The sequence below is a fragment of the Leptinotarsa decemlineata genome, unplaced genomic scaffold (assembly GCF_025532065.1).
Source record: "Leptinotarsa decemlineata unplaced genomic scaffold, Ldec_3_MD MMD2_tig00026328_RagTag_RagTag, whole genome shotgun sequence".
NCBI lineage: Eukaryota > Metazoa > Arthropoda > Insecta > Coleoptera > Chrysomelidae > Leptinotarsa > Leptinotarsa decemlineata.
The window spans coordinates 2,401,778-2,418,969 of NW_027412688.1; the positions used below are offsets into that span (position 1 = coordinate 2,401,778).

Here is a 17,192-nt window from a genome sequence, read left to right on the forward strand (position 1 = left end):
ATTTTTATTCAAGAGCATACATCATCTTTTGTTCCTCACCACATCAAATTGTTCAGCAATATTTCTATAGATGATGTCATGGAACCTCCATTTTTTCAATATGGTTATATCTTTGAAAACAGAATTTTACATTGTATTAGTAAACCTATGTTCTGAATTTCAAATGTCAATCCCTAGAAACAACTGAATGGCTCTATGTGCAGGGAACAACTGTCACCCAGTATGTAATGAGAAACAGTTCATACTTGACTATTAAAAGGACATTTGCGAAATAACATCATTTATCTGTAAATTTCTATTACATCATAGGATAGAGTTGATTTAGTTATCAAAAAGTTGTGAAATGTTGACATTTATTTGAATGCAGGTCCAAATAATTGTTATCACATTAATTTTTTAGAAAAAATACTCCGCAGAAGTTTCGAGTGCAAATTTACTTTTCTTATCATTCAAAATTTTGAAATGATTTGTACATTTCTTTCTCAGGAGAACAAATTCATTTATAATCTGTAACAAAGTAAACTTGAAAAGGTGTTCCATGTTACAAACGCTCTAACCTAAAAATCACGGCTAACGTGGATTTAAGTTTCTCTGACCTACTTCTGATGCACATCACTGAAGCCCCGAGCTTCTTTCTCGAAGGTTCAGAAATGATTGGGAAATGCATCTGGACTATTTTGAGAAAATATGTCGGAAACTTCAGACTCAGTGTATGGCCAACACAAGGACGATGATTAGCGTTGCTGTTGTAAATATTTTTTTAGAGCATCAATTAATGATGTTCTGCCACAAACACTATAAAAAAATATCACCTTCTTCACCTCCATAACGGTCGAAGTCGTAGTTTCAATTTCAATAATCTACTATGTATAAAAAAGACACCACAACCAAACAAACAATAAGACTTACCACTCTCATTGAGCTCGAAGCTGCTGTCTTTTTCTTCTGCCTGCCTTCTTTCCCGTTCCACTGGAAAGATATGATTATGTAAAGACTCATCTTCATATATAAGAAAAAACTTACTTTGCAGGAACTGAGAATTTTTCTTCAACCGGTTTTGTTCGTTGCTGTCATGTCTCATCCCAATCAACTTCATTATACCCCTATCCTTCTTCGTAATGGGTCCAGGGCAAATATCCTCAAATATTCTGACACACTGCCTATGTAAATTAATAAGGCACACTGGAATTAAAAAAAACATCAGTATTATTCCTCCATCTACAGTAGGTAAATCACTAATCTCTGTATTCCTCTTCAAATCTGTGCTCCCCGTTCTCTTTCTCTAGCTTCCCTTTTCCCTCCCTCTTTGCCTTCCTTTCTTTTCTATTCTTTCTCCAACCTTTTCTCACCCTCTCCAACCTTCCCTCATCATTTTCCTCTCTCTCTCTGCCTCCCCTTTTCCTCTGCTTTTTGCCACCCTTTCTCTTTCATTCTCTCTCCCTTCATTTATCTATCTTGATCCCTCTAAAACCTTTCCATACCTTCTCAAACATTCCACACCCTCTCAAACCTTTCCATACCGTCTCAAACCTTTCCATTCCCTATCCAATCTTCCCTTATCCTTTTCCTCTCTCTTCGCCTCCCCTTTTCCCTCTCTCTTTGCCTCCCTTTATTTCCCTCTATCGACCCCTCTTCAATCTTTCTTCCCTATCTCCAACCTTCCCTCATCCTCTTCCTCTCTCTCTCTCTGCTTGTCTCTTTCATTCTCACTCTTCCTTTCTTTCCCTCTCTCGCTGACTCTCCAACCTTCCCTCATCCTCTCAAACCTTCTCTTACCCTTTTCCTCTTACCTCTTTTATCTCTCTCTCTCTCAAACCTTCTATTACCTCCTCCTTCTAAAACTTTTTTTTAGTTATCTATCCTCCTCAAACCTTTGTTTATTCTCTTCAACCTACTTTCCTTTACTTTACCCCCTCAAATTTTTCCCTTAGCTAGAAGCTTCCCTCATCAGCTGCATCCCCACCATTTTCATCATAAAATCCAATCAAATGATATAGATCATGTAGATTGTATATGAATGAGACAAAAATATATCTACAATTTGAGTAGACCCAGATAGAAATTGTACTAAAACTATGAAAAAAAAACAATATCCTCGAAGCAATTTCAATGTTTTGCCAACAAGCTGACATCATCAGGAATAACAGTCATCCTCTGATAATACAGCAACAGGATTTTCAGCGTTTTGCAGAGTGTGTGGGAAAAATATTTTCATTTCTGGTTCATATAGGATCTATTTCTTCTATTTCTACCTATTGCTAGTTGAGAAATTGTTAAATATTTCATACAACCTGCAATGGGGAATGTTCCTCCTGACGAAAACCAAGTAGTTTTCATAAAAGAGCTCTAAAACAACGAATTTTAAACTTACCATTTCAACCTTTTTCTTTAAAAAAATATTTAAATACTTAAAAAAGAGGAATGAAACAATGCATTCAACATTTGAAGGGAATCGTTTCTATTTCACCATTTGGCAACATCGGTTATAGCAAAGGACACTTAATCTGTTACCTGTATGAGACAAACAAAGATGACATATTTCAGAGGCGTGCTGTTCTGTTTACTTATGTTTCGAGTTCCGAGACATTCTGTGATATATGACATTTTGTGCACCTAACCTATCTTTCTCTATATAAATAAATAACAAAACAACTGTTGTTTATGTGGCTTGTGGAGGTGGTATTGAACTATAATTTATATTTTGCCTTAATTGTTGATTTATAAAGATAATTTTCCTTTTTTAAAGTAGAATATCTAGGTACGTATAAATTATTTCAACTTGATATAGGCGCTGTTGCCAATATGTGAATTAGAAACAAATCCCTTTAAAAATTAAAACCCAACATTTGAAACATCAATTTGAATACTTTTCGAAGTGAATTTGAAAAATTCATGAATTAAACTCAACTTTATTTTGTTATTTTTCAAGCTTGCATTGGCTGTAATAACCCAAATTGAGGAACATTCCCCATTGTTTTAGATATAAAATTTCTCAATTATGCCTTTACACTATTGAGTTCAATGAGATACCTCAGAGAAGTGCAGTTACAATGACGGAGAACTGTACGACTTGGAAAAAACGTTCAGTACGTGTTCTGGCTTTTGACTTATAAGCTCTACATATAAATTGTTTGAAATAGTACTGTATACATATATTTTTTGTTTCAATGGTGTCTTTTCTCTTCGTTTCTCTGTTTTACACTCTTTCTCCCTGTGAGTATGTTGGTTTTCCCTACCTATCTATCTCCCTATCATTTATATTTCCCTCTCTCTTTAGTAATCTATCCTTCGCTGATATAATTTTAACTTACTGGAACATTGGTAGCCCTGCGGACCAATACCGTACAAAATCTGATGGCAATTATTGCACATTATCACAGTGTAGTATTGTTGTGCGACATACTGATGGCCTTGGACATTAAGCTGAAACAAAAAATAACATTAATTGCAGCTGAATTAATCAAGCAATCATCAAACTATTGAAAATCAATTCTGCCTTGATCGTTGAACATCCTATAGATGAAAAACTGTTTTCTATGTCTCTGGACCAATCGAAACTGAAGTCCAAACTAAATGTCCGAAATCATTTCAAAAATGGTTTCATCATCATTATTCAATTTTCTTTTAGACAGTTTATCTTCTCAAAGTTGCAATATTCCGTGATATACTTAATGTTGAAACTAGTTGAGAGCTCTACTAATTACTGATAAACAATGCTTTAGTGTTACTATTTTCATTTGGGTTTGAAGTTTTTTAAAACCAGCGGGGTGTGAATTATCTCTTACATGCCGACTTATTTTAATTCTAAGATGTAAAATGCAAGTGATATTGGCAATAAAATTAGCTTAAAAGTGAGAAATCATCTTTCAATACAAGTAACACAATTTTTTTTGTTCTCTCTCAAGAATACTCACCTTTCTGGAGTATCTCCCAATAAACTTCGTCCTGAACGACTTTTCCTTATTAACAAATGTCGGACACCTATCTAAAGCATGCATAACCGGACGGATTTGAAATATCCTCGTGAGCACAGTAGTGAAAGCGGCAGCTGTGTAGTACCGCCTTGCATCGAAGCTATCCTTTTCAATTTCTTCCAGATACGGCTCCAACTTTTCCAAGAATAACGATTCGTACAATTTCATTTCTTTGGCTTTGTCGCTGTAAAGTTCGGCCAGAGCTTGGTCTGTGGGTCCATAGATGGTGCCTAGTCCAGCGGTTCTTTTCTGTCGGAAATCAGCCAGCTGATTCGTCAGCTCCTCCTTCGCTTTGTGACGAGCTTTCCAAAAGACCTTACGGAGGATCTCTTCTTTGTCGAATTCCTTGGTAAGAACCTCATCTATTTCACGGGCTATATTTTCATCTACATTGCCTAGCCGGAGTGGCTGAAAAAAATAAGGAGGTTGTTTTATTTTCATAGCATAGATGTATAGATTATAGTCTACAGAAGACAAACATAACAAATTTGTGTGAAAGCTATTTTCCTAAAAAGATATATTTCTTAAACAAAAAGGTTGTACTTGTGGTGCACTGTTTCGAACTTTTTGTGTAGTAATAAATATTACTGGAGTTTTTTTCCAACACCAAACCATTATTTTAACACTTCAAGACGTGGTTCGATCACCAAATGATCATCTTCAAGAGGAAGATGATCACGAGTGATCACCAAGTGATCATCTTCAAGAGGAAGATGATCAACAAGTGATCACCAAGAGGAAGATAATCACCAAGTGATCATCTTCCTCTTGAAGATGATCACTTGGTGATCGAAACATGTGTCGAGATGTTAAAATAACAGTTTGGTGTTGGGAAAAAACTCCAGTAATAAGGTTGTGTTAGTTGAACCCTTTTCTCAAATGAAAGATAGTATTGGAACCTCTGGGGTAGGATAAATCGAAAACGAGCACTTTTCCCAAACACCAGAACTGTATTACTCTTCTCGACGGGCGTTTCATCAACCAAGTTGGATTCTTCAAATGAAGTGAACTGATTCCTAACTCTAAAACTGATCTTCATTCATATCTAACGAGGTACACTTTCACATTCTGGGACATATCAATGATTTTGGGTAGAAATTAGCTTGAACTTTTACCCTGAAAGATTCATAAAAAAGTAAACAATGTTCGGAATGGGATCTTTGTCTCTATTTGTAGTTCTCATGCCACATGCTTTTTCCAGGTTTCAGAAAGCATCTTAAAATCTTGTGTCATATACCAATCTCAACAGTTTTTCATTTATTCTATAAAATAATCCGTGTAATTTCAAAGCAATTCTGTTACAAGGATGGACTTCGTTCGATAGCCAGTTGAGCAAAATTGTAATTTTGTTCAATAAACCACAATTATTATTATTATTCTATGGCAATTCTCCAAGGTATGTTGAGCGACACTCAACACATCGGATATGTGCTGCATGTTCTTTGAAATGAGTTTAAATGGTTCCTTAGTCTGCCCGATATATTTTTTGTGTCAGTACTTACGGGTCATTTCGTATATCTCCAAGTTTTTATTTTCCCAAGACCTTGTTTACAGGGTCACCTGTAAACAACCTGTAACAACCTAACCTAATCTAACCTAACATTTGTTGAAGTGCCTTGCAGTGAATCTCGTCGGCGGTTTGTCTTTGCAACTGATTACCTTCTAAAGCCTGGTTTATCTTTTATATTCACGGATTTAGTTCTCTATCGATCCCATAGGTGGCGTCTTCGCAAGGAAAGATGTCATCGCCCTCACTTATTACTCAGGCTTGTTCTTTAAGGACAGTTGAGCCAACAGGCTGTCGATCGATAAAACAAAATCAACATCTAAGGCTATTTCGGAATTGAAAATTCCATCAGAGAAAGAAGAGGATCCCAATATGATTCTCGACTGGTCTGTGGAAGATGAACTTCTGGATATTTAGGTTACTAAATCTGATACGACCGAGAATGCCAAATTTCCCAGTGATTCGGTGGTCTAATAACAGAACCTTTCATCGAGAAACCGAATTGGAAATGGAAATTCTCCACATTCGTCGATGATATTATGGCAGAATCGAATGGCTTTCAAAAAAAGAGAAATAAGGAGAAATCTCATAACGATGAAGATAAACATCTCAGGAGGAAGTCTCGAAGATGGGTGGGCAGTTCTCTTCCAGTTCCGGTAAAGGATGATGAAATCTTGAAAAGATTTTAATCATTCAGTTTTCCTAAGAGGCCTTATACCGTCACGATAATAAGTGAGTTTCATTGAGTTTTTTGTTCAAATATATGAAAGTTTCTTCAATTTCAATAAAAATAAATGAGAAATTGTAAAAATTGTCGTATTTTTTCAAAGTTCGGGAATGCTTTTTTTCAATTAATATAGTTACTGTCTTCTTTTAGAACAAATGGTTTCGAAAAAAAATAATCAGGATGAGAAAATCGATACAGTTCAGTTCTTCATTCAAAATGAAATTAAACCTATCAAACCCAATAATAGATTCAGAAAATATAAAAAACAGTAAAAAAGTGATATGGATTGTTCAATTGTGAAAGTTAAGTTTTTTGGTGCTACTGATGAATTGCAAGTAATTGGTTTTTCCAGCGGGAAGCACAAGTAATATTTGATTCCGATTTGAAATTTATTTCATTGTTGAAAAACTAGACTTTTACCGTGTCCGTTGATTTGTGAAAGCAGCTGACATGACTTTGTTTATATTTTATCTTCTGGCTTAGTATCTGGACGTTAAACTTCTCTATAATCTCTAGTTTATGCAGCATTCGTCAAGTTTCTACACTGCTACGAAAAGAAATCCAGAATTTAAACTTCTCCTCGTTAGATGGCGTCTTCTGTCTAAATATTCATCATATATTAGGGTGGTACTTTCGGCCTTGAAAGATTACAGAAATCTTTTCATTCTTTATGTGAGAAATTTGTAAATATCTCACCTATGAACCAATAGAATTAAGTAGAAAAGTAGCCATGATGATTTCTTTCTTGTGCCAAACGCTGTTTGAACAACATATCAAGGTTTGCTTGGAAATATTTTCTTAATAATATACTCCATGTATATATTATATCATTGTTAGTGTTATCATTCATTATGTTACGGAAACATATTTGTGGTGATCCAAAATAAAAAGCTGTTTTGAAATGCAAATCTTTGTGCCGACAACATAGATTATTGACCTCCGCATAGGTGAGTATTCCAAAATCTTCAAAATTCGGCGAGTTGCTAATTTTTGTTTCACTTCTTTTAAGGTAACAAAAGTTCCAGGATGGAAATTCTGTGAGCATTAAAAAATTTGGTTTTTCATCTAGCTAGGAGCTTTGTTAGAGCTGTGTCTATGGCAGCCATTTTGATGTAGAATTTCATGTGACGCCAACGCCCCGAAAAGCGAATCAGTTACCCTGTTCAAGTTGTCTCGCTAGTTTGTACCTGGATATAAGGATTTGCACCTCTCTCTCTCCTTCATGATTGGGTCAGGACGACAGGAATGGAACCCATCTTTGATGTTTTTTTTTCAACTAATCCTGAGAATCATCTTACCTATCACTGGTTATCAAGGACCGATATGGTGGAAGAAAGCTATCAAGTCTTTGTAGGAACTTTATTTTTTCTAGCCAGGAAAGTATAATAACTTCAAACTGTAACAATTTTACCTAATTATGAGTATATAGCCTAACTGAACCTTTTTCAAATTCTTAACAATTTACTTGTTTGTAAAGTCCTAGTACAGCACTATTTCTACTGGGGTCAGGTATGAATGGGGTCTGGTAAAAAAATATCTCAGCGATTCGGTTTTCATCTTCTCAATCATCACAAAACACCGTCTTTTCATAAGTCTCTTCAACGTAGGAAACCAAAAAAAGTGGCAGGGGTCCAAATCTGGTGAATATGGTGGCTGAAGCATAATTACGTTGTTGTTTTTGGACAAAAAATTACGAAGAAGCAATGGGAGGGCTTTTGCATTACAATGATGCAAAAACCATGAATTGTTTTTCCACAATATCATAATAATCGAAGAAAACAGTGAGCAAATCCTTGAAATTTAATCGAACTCGGCATGCTTTTTTGATTTTGGCTTCCATTAGGACAATTGAACTCTGGTTTCGATATCATAACTATATCCCCATGATTCTTCACTAGTTATGACCCTTTCAAGCAAATCTTTATCGCCGTTGACGGTTTTTTGGGTAAAAATTCAGCAATTTTAGAATTAATTTGGCTGCCACATGCTTCATGCCTGAAACCTATGAAAAAATTACATGCCATGAGCCAACCAATATGCTGACATCCTCAGCAACTCATCTAATAGTGTTTCGACGATTCTCCGTAACAATTTTCTTCCCTTTCTCAACATTTTCACCGGTTGTTGATGAGCTGGGGCGTCCAGGGTAAGCGTCGTTGTTCACATCTTCTCGGCCTTCTGTGAAAAGCTTGAACCACTTGTTAACATTTTTCTGACTCAGAGTACAATCACCGTATGCCACTGTCAATATTTAAAATGAGTTGTTGAGCAATTAGTTCCATTTTTCACACAAAATTTGATGCAAATTCTTTGATCCATTTATTCGATAGCAAATAATCGCCGAACACGGAAAAAACACTACTTACTTTTATGACTCTCACCAAAAAGACGATTGTACCAACATAAAATAATTTTAAAAAACGCAAGTCGAATGAACATAGCCCACGAAATTTTAACATTTGCCTCATACATCAGCTCTGTATCTTGTAGTGTAACTAAAAAAGGAAGAAAGCGGGACAGAAAGCTCTCTAAAGATGTAAAAAGAATTTATGGAATGGTTTTCAATTTTGTTATTACTGGGCTACTTTAAATATATTAATTTATCTTTGGTTTATTCAAAACTGTAGCATTTGATATCAGTTTGGAAGAGTGGCATCAAATGCTCTCCTAAACCATTGAACAATGAAATGAATTTTCAAATTGGATTAAAAGAAAAGGGCTTGAAAACATCAAAACCTTTCAATATCAATAATATCGATAGTTCTATATTGTGAGATAATTTGTGAAGCATTGTGTTTCAAGCAAAATAAAACTTACCGCTCCAGGTACCAAAAAGCACGAATGAATTTCAAATGCCCACTTTCGCATCTCTTTGGCATTTCCTTCTTTATACAGATCTGTTAGGAGATAAAACATCAAGCTGTTTGGATCGGAATTCGACAATATGTAATTCGTGAAGACTGCCAAATGGGGGGGATGTTCCATCAGTTTGGAGAAAGACTGGAAATGTCCATGATCTTCCATTTGACTCTGAAAAATATTGTGAGTAAACTTTACTAGTAGAATTTGGAACCTCTATTGAAAAAATTTTTCTTCGCAAGAACAAAAATACTGTCGTCTCTCGACACGCTTTTCGCTAACCAAGTTATCATCATCAGAAACATGTAAGATGTCGGCAAAACGCGGATCAAGGGAATAGAAGTTTTCTTCTGGTGAGGAAGAAGTGTTTTTAATAGATTGGGAGGTAAATTTTGAGGAGTTGACAGTACGAAAAATAATATAACTTACAAATTCTGTGTCAGACATTTCGTCATCCTCCATGCTCATGATGGGTTGCTGGGTGGTATGGGGGGTAGCTGCGTGTATTGGGGAATTGTTGGTCACCAAACGGGAAGCTCCAGTAACTCCACATACAGAACTGTTATCAATAGAATCTACAAATGGCTGAAAAAAAAAATAAACTTTTGAAACTGATCAGGGAAAATTTGTTACTAAAAACAAACACGTCAAAACTAACAGAGAAATAAAACAGTGTTTCGTACAAAACTTCAAAAACAACCCCCAATTTCAAATGATTTTAAAAAGCACTTCTGAATTTTTTTGCTGTTCTCAAAAGTGCTATTTCAGAAACGGTCAGACGTACAAGGTTGGTTCAATGGGACAAAAGTTTACTATTTTGGGGAACTGAAACAACCTCTTCTCAGAACGAGAATATTCGCCAAATCTAGAATTGTGGAATTTTGTTTTTTGACTCTTCCACCTCCATTTCGAATGATATAAAAAAAGGCAGAGGAACGTTCAATACTGTTTCATTTTTGTTATATTTCATAAACTTTATTCAAATATGGACCTCTAGTTTTTTCACTGAATATTGTAATAATAATTATTATTATTATAATAATAGCCTTTATTACTCAACAGTTAAAAACCATTCACAGGGTTAACTAAGTGTGTTAAAAAGTAATAATATAATGATATAAAGTAGAAGTCATGTGAATGATATCTGAATTTTATTCCACAACGAATGTTTGAAATACAAACTGAGTAGAGAAAAGTATCTTCTGTATAATTCAGTGTTCATATAGAAGTACTTGTTTCGAAAGAATTTTTTCTTTCGTATAATTCAATGTTTATATGAAAGTAGCTGTTTCAGGAGGACCTTCTTTCAGTTTGTGTCTGAAAGTTACTTCTTTGCATGATCTACACATCCATGTATAGAGTTACTTCCTTTCTTTCTTTGGAAGACTCCCTCATCCTCCCCTCCTTTTTTCGAGATTCCCCCCCCCCGAGATTCGACCCCTGATGTACTCCAGATGAAGGATTGTAATAAAAAGAATCATAGCCGTTATAAAATACAAAATGTTTGCATTGAAGTAAGTAGGATTCAATGAAAAGTACTGCTGAATTATGAAAACCAAATTGGTGAAGTTTTTGTAGAAGGATCATGGGATCAGTCTGTCAAATGCTTTAGCAAAATCAATATGTATCACATCAACTTGACTCCGATTATCTGAGACATCACTAACATTTTGGGTTAATACAATTAAATTTGTTATGGTGGATCTGTTTGACATAAATCCATGTTGTTGCGGGAATGAACGCGATTATAGACGACAATTTCGAGAAATTTAGCAAAGTTCGATAAGATTGAGATAGGACGATAATTCCGAATATCAGATGGATCTCCAGACTTAAAAATGGGACAAACTCGTGATATCTTCCATAATTCAGGAAAATTATTATTTTTAACTGTAAGATTGAAAAGTGTCAGTAAGGAATAGACCAATACACCGATGCAATCTTTTATCAAAAAGGATGGTATCTTATGAGGACCAGAAGCGAACTTATTTTTTAGTTTACGTGCCGCAATCAATCAAAGTTTGTAGCCACTAAACAATGTAGATGGTCAGGAGGATTTCGACATTTTTTTTTGTTCGTTACTAGGTAAATTTCATGTTCTTTCGATATGTTGGGTTTATACATAGCTTTGAGATCCAGACCCGAATTTTTGAGGTAGCTCTGATACGGAATTGTATGACCATACAGTGACGTTTACGTTTGATTGTAAGTGTTTTTATCAGGTTTTTTGAAGCTCCATATCATAATAAATATATTTTCTATTGGTTCGTGGTATACCAATCGATAGAGAATTTTGTACTATATACATTGAAGCTGTTTGTTTTTTCCCAAATTTAATTTTTTTTCTTTTTTCAGCTCATATGATGTTGAGCAATTTTTGGCCAATTTGTCTCTATGAGGTGAAATTGAACCAAAGAGCTGCCGAATCAGCCCGAAAAATTAACCAGGCATTTGGGAATGATAGTGTTAATGGATGCACTGCTCGACGTTGGTTTAGCCTCGGAGACGAACCCCGAAGTGGTCGACCTACATTAATCCAGGTCGAGGATTTGGAGACTCCATAGACCCCAATGGAGACTGGGCGTCAGCTCCAATGCGGTTTTTGATGGTTTAAAACATATCAGAAAGGACAAAAGTTTGAAAAGTGAGTACACCACTATTTGAACGATCGACAGAAATTTTCACGTTTGCTTTTGCGCAACCAAAACGATCTTATTTTGAATGCGATCGTCACCTGTGATGAAAAATGGATCATCAAAAACCCACCAAAAATGAAACAAGTTGAGCTTCAGAACCGACTACTATATTTTCAAGCACTTGGATAACTTTCTCACCGGCAAAACCTTCTCCAATCAGAACCAGGCCAAAACGGCCTTCGTCAACTTCATCGAATCCCGAGCACACAATTTTCATGTTGACAAAATTAATTGACTCGTGTCACATTGACAAAAGTGCACTGATTCAAATGTCGTTTATTTCTATTAAATTGAAAAAGTTTTTACTGAGATATTTCAGTTTAAAGTATACTCATAAAAATGGTCAAAACTTTTGAAGCAACCTAAAACTTACTCACTCATTTATATAAGTTTGGGGCAAGCCCCAGATCACATCTGCAAGAATTCACAAGAAAAACTAGGAAAATAATATATCAATATTTCAGATATATCAACATCTAACAAAAAAATATCATTATGTTTATTCGGTCTATAAAATATTGATTTCTTGTGTATTTCAATATTCAAGACGACCGTCTCATTGAGACCAATGTCGATGCCCTTGTTCTTTCGAGAAAAAATCACCAGTTTCAAACAGCAAATGAAGGATGAGTGCAATGAAATTGAATTCGGATAAAATTCTTGTATAATTTTTTAAATGCGCTCCTCGCTTTTTGCATGTCTTCACCATTGAAAAATAATGAGTTTTCTGAAGTTTATTTCATAATACCAAAATATCAATTCAAAAAATAACAAATACTTCGCATCACTTTATTCAAAATTGAAGCATTTTCTTCCAACTGGAGTTTCAGCAAAAAAAAAAGTTGTACCTTCAAAATTTTTTTGAATAATACAATAAAACTCAATTGAAGAAATTCAAAACTTGAAAAAATCACATTAAAATCATTTCAAACAAAGTTTCAATAACTCTTATTCAAAATACCCTCTGCACAATGATTAACTAACAACACAGGTAACAATAAATCTAAATCCGAATGCCTCTATGTCAACGTTGGTGTTCCCCAAGGATCCATATTGGGCCTCATTTTATTACTTTTGTATAAATGTAATTGACCCGTTAACCACGGATGATACTTTCATACTGATATGCAATAATATTGATCAAGTGATCACAAAAAATTGAGGAAAAACTTTTGAAATAGTATAATTTATTCATCAATCAAAGGCATTATACATACACACGTGTATAAAACTTATCAGATTAGTCAAAAAAAGAAGGAAATCTACAAATAAATTGTTAAGAAAGTGTAGTCACAATAATAAGGCAAAAAAATGTATACATACAATAGTCAAGTTTCACAATAGTAAGTTATCAGGAAATATAAAACTCCTCAACATTATAAAATACTTTTTCAAAAAGGAAATTTTTCAATTCAGTGTTGAATAGAATACATTTCAGATTCACATCCATTATATCTCTTATTTCATTGAAACATTTGATACCAAATTGCTTTGGTGTATTTTTAGACTGAAGACCTTGCATATAAGGTGGTCAAAACCTATATACAAACATGGAAAGGTAAGTATTTAGAGTTTCTTGAGTGAAGGTTTACATTTTGTAGTTGGAATAACATGAGATACAAATGCCCTTTCAAAGTGACAAGAGGACCCCCAAAAGATCACGCCATTTGCAGAGTAGACTAAACCATCCCAAAATATAATAATTTCAGAATGTTTTCTGATACAGTAACTCGCAGATTTTTTATTATATAGTATGTAGTGCTCAGTTTGAACACAGTGTTTATGTTAGCTTACTATTCAAAGTAATACCTAAGGAGTTAATGGTTTCTGTAGACTGTATAGATTTATCAGATATGTTCAAGTATAGGTGATAATTTTAATTGGTTTTTTGGCAAAACAAAGGACAATTCGTATTTTTTATATCTAGGATAAGGCCATTTTCAAGGCTCCTTCTTTCTATTTCATTAGATGCTTGGTTGCCTAATTTTGTTAATTAATCAATGTTGTTGTGTGACATCAGAAAATTAGTGTCATCACCATATGTCATCAATGTCACTCAGAAGGGCTATGAACCAATATTGAGCTCTGTGGAACCCTTGTAATTATTATTCTTGAATCTGGATTCACATTATTCACTACTTTTATTCATGTTCTGTTAATTAAGTTTGATGTTACCCATTGAAGTAGAACAAGCCTAACTCCTAACCCTTCCAATTTCATGATTAATACATTATGATCAATAGTATCAAAAACACGACTTAAGTCATAGAAGAGTACTAGAACAGTTTTTCTGTCATTCAGTGCACTGTAGGTAAACTCTGGGCAACCAGAAATTGCCAGGCAGGTTGATTTGTGTTTATGGAAACAATTCCTGATTCGCTGGCAGGAGCTCAAAGTGTTTCAAGTACCTGATTAATCTATCACAAATAGTTTAATCGAATATTCAAGTGATTTGACTCTGTAAGAGAGGGGACCCAAAAAAAAAAAAAAGGGAATTACGTTGTGGTGGGGAGGGAGAGTGGGGGAACCTATTGTTTGACCACATGTCCGTTACTGTCACGCCACCTGCGACAGTGTGCAAAGTTGTGTCGCTGTGAGTGGATCGGTTCGCCTGTGAGATTTTTTTTTAGTAAAACAACTTTTTACATTTCAGCGAAAACGTTATGGCAGATTGTCGGAAACTATTGTAATGCTTATGTGGATGCTGCCTTAAGTAAAACCTGAGTTTACAATTAGTTTTCACGTTTTAAAAATGTAGAAATGGCTATTGAAAACCAACTTCGCTCAGGGCACCCCTCAACGTGAAGAACTGATGAAAACATCGTGTTGTGCACGCGGAGTTCGTTGCCCCTCGTCAAACTATCAACCAGAAGTTCTACTTGGAGGTTTTGAAAAGATTGACATCATGACAACGCGTCGGCCCGCACCGCCCTTTCCGTGAAGCAATTTTTGACCATGACACCGATTGTCCACCCCCCATACTCACCGGATCTAGTCCCCTGTGACTTTTTTTTGTTTCCTAGACTCGAAAGGAATATGAAAGGAAAGCGTTTTGCCACTATGGAGGAGGTGAAACAAAAATCGCTGGAAGGCTTGAAGGACACCCCAATGAGTGAATTTAAAAACTGTTTTAAACAATGGAAGAATCGTTTGGAGAAGTGCGTTGTGGTCAATGGCGAATACTTTGAAGGTGATCAAAATTTGGTGTTAAAATGCTGAGAAATGAAGAAGTTATGACGAAATTTCGGTTATTTTCTGGGTCCCCCCTCGTATGTTATGTATGTCCCAAAAAGTATTGTCTGGCATTATTTACTGTTCGGATTCAATTGCAAATATCACTCTGAAAACTCCTCCATATAACATCAGAAGGCTTTTCAATGATGTTAGTTTTTAAGATGCGCGTATCAGTTCAGAACTTAAGAGCTCTGTATTTCTGTGTCATGTATTTACTTTGCTATTTTTCTTATAATGTTGTGAACTGGTTTTCCCGTTTGGATGAATAAACGAATAAAGTCCTTTGGCCTACTGATTTTTATTTTTTTTTAATATCTCACCTCTTCTAATGTACTATCACCGTCATAATTAACCGAAATTCCATCTCTTCTCAATGCCCTGGGGCTGGGGTAGGGTGGCGGAGGGGTTCCAGGGGGAGTTTCCCATTCTTCCCTTCGGCTCAAATCATCCATACTTTCTGAAAGTTTCCGGGTGCTTCCATTTCCCTCCAAAGTCATTAGAGTTTCTGGGCTTGATTTGGTCCGATGATGAGTTGGATTAGGAGACTGAAATAATTCAGATTTTGTAAAAAAACAGTCTGGATCATTACAACACTGTAGAATTATCGAGAAATGTATTTGGTGAACACTGTTGGGCTGATGGTTTAAACTTTTAAAATCGACAGAAGAGACAATAGAGATAAAACAGAGTTATTATTTTTTTGTAATTTACACCAAGAGAGTAATTTTACACGAGGGCTTTACAGTAGTTCAATGGATGTGTTATTTACCAAAAAAAATATGAAGAGATATAAAGTTTATCTGGAGATATTTTCTATTCAGACTTTTAACGAAAAAGCATGCCATTACTGCTCAAAATGATTTAGTTGTAACTATATTAGAAAAGCATGACCCAATTTCCTTCATCTTAGTACCTCCGTCCATAGAAAAAGGAAGCAGTTTCACAAAAATGTGTTCAATAATTATCCAAGTGGCAAGCACGAAAATTGCTTCTGTAAACATCGTAAATTTACCTCCTATACTTTGCAAAACATATACCTTGATTGAAACACTATTCACGGCATTCCACTAGGTTGTTTCAAAAGTTTTTTTCTTTTTGTAGCACCATATCTCAATATATACTTATTCTGCCAACCGATTACAACCTATCCAAGCACTTCGATAACTTTCTCACCAGTAGAACCTTGGCCAATTAAGACCAGGCAAAAGACCAGGCAAAAATGACCTCTCTCAACTTCATTGAAACCGGAGCACACGATTTTTATGCTGACTGAATTATTCGATTTGTGTTACGTTGACCAAAGGAAACTGATTCTAAAGGCGCTTATTTAGATTAAATTGAATAAGTATTCACTGAGATATTATAATTCAAAGTGGGCTCATAAGAACATGCAAAACTTTTGAAATAACCCAATATATTGAATATAAATATTGCTTTGTAATTTATGAGAGTGTATTTTCGTACCGCTGCAATACTGTTAACTTGTGTAAGCAAGAAAATGAAAACTAAATAAAACTTCTTCCTTTAGGTCCTTATTGATAATAATACAGGCTCTTATAGTATATTTTGAAAAATAACCCATATTGATGTTAATCCAGGTTCTTATGGCCCATATTGATGTCAACACAGGTTATCATACCCCTTTTCAATATTAATACGGGCTATTATGGGCCATATTGATAATACAGACTCATCTAGTCCATATTGATAATAATATGGCACATATTGAAGTTGATGCAGGCTCTTATTACCCATATTGATGTTAATAGAGGCTCTTACGGACAATATTGATATTAATACAGGCTCTTATGATCCATATTGATAATAATACAGGCTCTTATAGCATATATTGAAAAATAACCCATATTGATGTTAATCCAGATTCTTATGGCCCATATTGATGTCAACACAGGTTATCATACCCCTTTTCAATATTAATACAGGCTATTATGGGCCATATTGATAATAGAGACTCTTATGGTTCATATTGATAATAATACAGGCTCTTATGGCACATATTGAAGTTGATGCAGGCTCTTATTACCCATATTGATGTTGATACATGCTCTTACGGGCAATATTGATATTAATACAGGGTCTTATGATCCATATTGATAATAATACAGGCTCTTATAGCATATATTGAAAAATAACCCATATTGATGTTAATCCAGATAATCCAGATTCTTATGGCC

At 35.0% G+C, this 17,192-nt stretch overlaps 1 protein-coding gene across 7 annotated transcripts in view; it reads right to left on the minus strand.

Annotated features, from left to right (window-relative positions):
* The window catches only part of RhoGEF2 (Rho guanine nucleotide exchange factor 2), a 213,491-nt gene that overhangs the window by 156,737 nt on the left and 39,562 nt on the right, over window positions 1–17,192 (minus strand). For all 7 annotated transcript variants that reach the window (XM_074182252.1, XM_074182254.1, XM_074182255.1 and 4 more), the window contains 7 exons: window positions 15,318–15,542; window positions 9,497–9,652; window positions 9,026–9,238; window positions 3,915–4,382; window positions 3,312–3,423; window positions 1,024–1,182; window positions 910–969 (listed from right to left, as the gene is read on the minus strand). In XM_074182252.1, coding sequence (XP_074038353.1) covers window positions 910–969; window positions 1,024–1,182; window positions 3,312–3,423; window positions 3,915–4,382; window positions 9,026–9,238; window positions 9,497–9,652; window positions 15,318–15,542 — 1,393 coding nt within the window. The remainder of the gene's footprint in view (window positions 1–909; window positions 970–1,023; window positions 1,183–3,311; window positions 3,424–3,914; window positions 4,383–9,025; window positions 9,239–9,496; window positions 9,653–15,317; window positions 15,543–17,192) is intronic.